At 32.6% G+C, this 4,119-nt stretch overlaps 1 protein-coding gene across 1 annotated transcript; it reads right to left on the reverse strand.

Moving 5' to 3' along the window:
• Positions 1 to 844: 844 nt before the first annotated feature.
• Positions 845 to 2,100, reverse strand: LOC136783609 (uncharacterized). Its single transcript, XM_066743864.1, has 3 exons — positions 1,988 to 2,100; positions 1,643 to 1,880; positions 845 to 1,552 (listed from the first exon to the last, which is right to left on the reverse strand). The coding sequence occupies exons 1-3, from the start codon at positions 2,098 to 2,100 to the stop codon at positions 845 to 847; spliced, it is 1,059 nt and encodes a 352-aa protein (XP_066599961.1).
• Between the last annotated feature and the right edge of the window lie 2,019 nt (positions 2,101 to 4,119).

A 4,119-nucleotide genomic window follows, 5' to 3' on the forward strand; every position in this document is an offset into this window, starting at 1 on the left:
ATTACTTAAAACTAAATTTAAGAGCCTGCATGACACTTTTCGGAAAATTGTCCAATCGGAAAATTGTCCTAGTGGATCTAGCCTAGCCGTAAGGAAATGAATAGGAAATGGGGCCACTATAGCTCTATGCAATTTTTAAGAGATTCTTGTCTTGTGAAAACGTAAGACTTTTAAGATTCAATATGCCGTATATCATATTCTTCATATCAATTTGCAAATGCTTTGAATAATAGTAACTTTTACAATTTACAGTACTGTATCAAATTTGGGTAATACAAGTCAAGAAGTATTAGATAATGATCCGGTGACTGATGATGAAGAAAATGTGTGTGTGTCGGAGACTGCAAGTAATGTAGACAAATGATAATATTATCACTATATGTAATGCAGCTACATATGTAATAATTTAAATATTGATTTGATGACATTTTCAGATTCTTCAAAAACAAGAATGAAAAACAAAAAGGCTGAGACTAATACGATGTCTATCTTGGAGAGAATTGCTAATTCGTTTAGTCAAAATGCCGAAATAAGATTACCTCCACCACCTGAGCCAGACGAAGTGGATTCTTTTCTGTTATTGGTTGGATCACGCATAAGACGCCTATCACCATCGGAGCAATTGGACACAATGCAGGAAATTTTAGATTTAACCTTTCGCAAATTGAAAAAATGATGGTAACAGATGTATAAGGTATATCTATTAAAATAAAATATTTTGGTTAATTTTACACACGAATATTTTATTGTATGCATAAGAAATACTATTTATAAATCTTATAGTAATAACATTTGAACATAAATTTACAGAGTACAATGGAAAAGGAAATTATATTTCACATAATTAACAATAATTGAATTGAAAAGGAATAGCTCCTTCATTGTTAAAATAGTAACAAAATTCCTCGCGAATTTCCATTGCCTTTTGTGTACTATTGTTAGCGCCTAATCTATGTATTTCTTCGATGGCACTGCCTTCTATTTCATTTCTCCAAGAACCAGGAGTAAACACAAAATCTTCTCTGTCAATCAGAGTTTCTGGAACATATTGATTTATTTCAATATCTTGCTTTCGAAGGAAGTTGTGCAGACAAATTATGGCCTTAACTATATTTTCTGCTTTTTCCACTTTGCAGATAATTGGCCTTTTTAATATTCTCCATCTGCTAACTAAAATACCAAAACTGTTTTCAATTATTTTTCTGCTTCTACTGAGCCTATAATTAAACACTGTTCTGCTACTATTTAATAATCCTTTAGCTGAGTATGGGCGAAGCAGATAATCTGTTAAAGGAAATGCTTCATCCCCAACAAGGACATACGGTAAAGCCGGTCCATCGACTGTAAGAGGCTCCGGATCTGGCAAATTCATTTCTTTATTGTTAAATTTATTGCCTATCATAGAGCTTTTAAAGATTCCACTATCGCTACGACGGCCAAATGCTCCAATATCTACATATGTAAATATGTAATCAGCATCGCATATTGCTAATAACACAATACTGTGAGTTTTTTTATAATTAAAATAAGAAGACCCAGCATTATCTGCACACTAAAAGAAAGAAAAATACTAAATTTAAATACGTATTTAAAAATGATATTATTATGGATTAAATGTAAATTTTTTTCTCCATATTTTTACCTGGATAAGAACATGTTTCCCATCAATAGCACCGATGCAGTGATTAAAATTCCACTTCTTTTCAAAATTATTAGCAATTGCAAGCCAATCATTTTTCTGCAATGTAGAAGGAAGTACTTTTTCTTGAAAACACGCCCAAATAGCATCGCATGTTTCATCAATTATATGTGAAACTGTTGTTAGTCCAATAAGATATTGGTAAGAAATGGAGGTCATGGAATCACCAGAAGCTAGAAATCTAACCATATATATAATAATATCAACTTCATATAAAAAAATAATTATGATTTTTCACAAAATAACATTTGTTTTTGTAAATATTATTCATACATTATATATATATACCTTAATGTTAAGCACAGTCTTTCTGCAGCAGATATTGGTTCTCGCACCACCGTCTTTTTTGAAATATAAGGTGCTACGACATTTAATATTTCTTCTAATTGACTTTTCGTCATTCTAAAGTAATTTCTAAATCTACTTTCTTCTAATCATAACACTGGATAAATAGCATGGTAAAAACCATGTTGCCTTCGTTCACATAATACAGGGTGCACCCAAAACCGTTTGCTTCTATATTTTTTCTTTTTCATAATTTCATTAACTAACAAAGCTATCAAAACTTTCTGCCTGTCGCTATTTGCTTTAATTTTTAAAGCACATTCTTGTGCCCATTTATAACGTTTTAATGCAAAAGACATTATTCGAATTGATATTTATCAATATGGAACAAATGCAAATTAAAATTAGAGGTTTATTCACAAACCGAATAAATGCTTCTTGTGTGAAGGCAGACAAACCAACGACTAACGAAATAACGACTACTTTCTAATTTCTTGACGCTAAAAATAAAGTAACATCAATTTTTTGACGCTGTTACATCCCTTTTCATGCACATTTTAAAATTCAGCGTCAAATCGAGTCACGTGACTAATTTGACGCTGAAAAGTAGCGTCAAGCATCACCATGAAAAGGCCCCTTTACACCAGCCCTAGGGGCCGGTGTAATAATTATAGCAGGCAAGCCTCATGTACAATAAAACAAGCAAAAATCTCAATAACTGCCAATCAGAAATCGCATTTTCAGATTTTTGCTCGTTATGTTGTACATGAGGCTTGCCTGTTATAATTGTTACACCGGGCCTAGGTCAATCATTGGACCCTTCCGAAAAGGCAATCGGATTGCAATCGGATTGGAATAGCTATAGTCAAGTATAGGCATTGGCTGTATTCGACTATAGCTTATTCCAATCCGATTGCTATCCGATTGCCTTTTCGGAATTGTTCAGTAGATATCAATTTTGTGCATATACTGGAAGGATAATGTGTGCCCACAAATATTAAATTGACCACACGTGTGCTACGAAAAATATTTCGGTTTATTAAATTGACCACACATGTGCTACGAAAAATATTTCGGTTTACGTAATTGAAACCTTGCATGACTATATATGTGTCTATAAATAGGGTGAAAGTTAGTGATTATTGCTGCATATATTCTCTCATCCTGTTTTTACGGAAACTCAAAGTTGACCAGTACTACGATTTATACTGGTAAGTAAATGGGATGATTCCTGTTCCTTCACATATTCATTTTCACTTAAGAATTGACTGATCTAGTCCTTCGATTCAATTGATTTGAAGCTTACTCGTAGTGTCATCAATTAGTATTTTACAGTCACTGTGCAAGTCTATTCGATGAATCTTGTCCTTTGACTCAATTGATTTGAAGCTTACTCGTAGTGTCATCATTTAGTATTTTACAGTCACTGCGCAAGTATATTAGATGAAACGATTAATCTTGTTCTTTGATTCAATTGATTTGAAGTTTACTCGTAGTGTCATCAATTAGTATTTTACAGTCACTGTGCAAGTCTATTTGATGAATCTTGTCCTTTGACTCAATTGATTTTAAGCTTACTCGTATAGTGTCATCATTTAGTATTTTACAGTCACTGCACAAGTCTGTTAAATAAAATGGTTAATCTTGTCCTTTGACTCAATTGATTTGAAGCTTACTCGTAGTGTCATCATTTAGTATTTTACAGTCACTGCGCAAGTATATTAGATGAAACGATTAATCTTGTCCTTTGATTCAATTGATTTGAAGTTTACTCGTAGTGTCATCAATTAGTATTTTACAGTCACTGTGCAAGTCTATTTGATGAATCTTGTCCTTTGACTCAATTGATTTTAAGCTTACTCGTAGTGTCATCATCTAGTATTTTACAGTCACTGCGCAAGTCTGTTAAATAAAATGGTTAATCTTATCCTTTGACTCAATTGATTTGAAGCTTACTCGTAGTGTCATCATTTAGTATTTTACAGTCACTGCGCAAGTATATTAGATGAAACGGTTAATCTTGTTCTTCGACTCAAAAGCATTGGTAAAACTAAATGTAACCAACTAATTATTTAACCCTTAAAGTAACTCGGCAGTTTTTTATTGTACTACTCATACATATTTTCAAGTTGATA

This window comes from Prorops nasuta, unplaced genomic scaffold, assembly GCF_024137725.1.
Source record: "Prorops nasuta isolate Cenicafe-Biocafe unplaced genomic scaffold, Cenicafe_Pnas_1.2 PNAS00034, whole genome shotgun sequence".
Lineage (NCBI taxonomy): Eukaryota > Metazoa > Arthropoda > Insecta > Hymenoptera > Bethylidae > Prorops > Prorops nasuta.

Coding starts and splice junctions, on each gene's coding strand:
- LOC136783609 (XM_066743864.1), bottom strand. CDS start 2,100: ATGACGAAAAGTCAATTAGAAGAAATATTAAATGTCGTAGCACCTTAT. Junction 1,881..1,987: donor AGACTGTGCTTAACATTAAG/GTATATATATAT, acceptor ATATATGGTTAG/ATTTCTAGCTTCTGGTGATT. Junction 1,553..1,642: donor GGAAACATGTTCTTATCCAG/GTAAAAATATGG, acceptor TCTTTCTTTTAG/TGTGCAGATAATGCTGGGTC.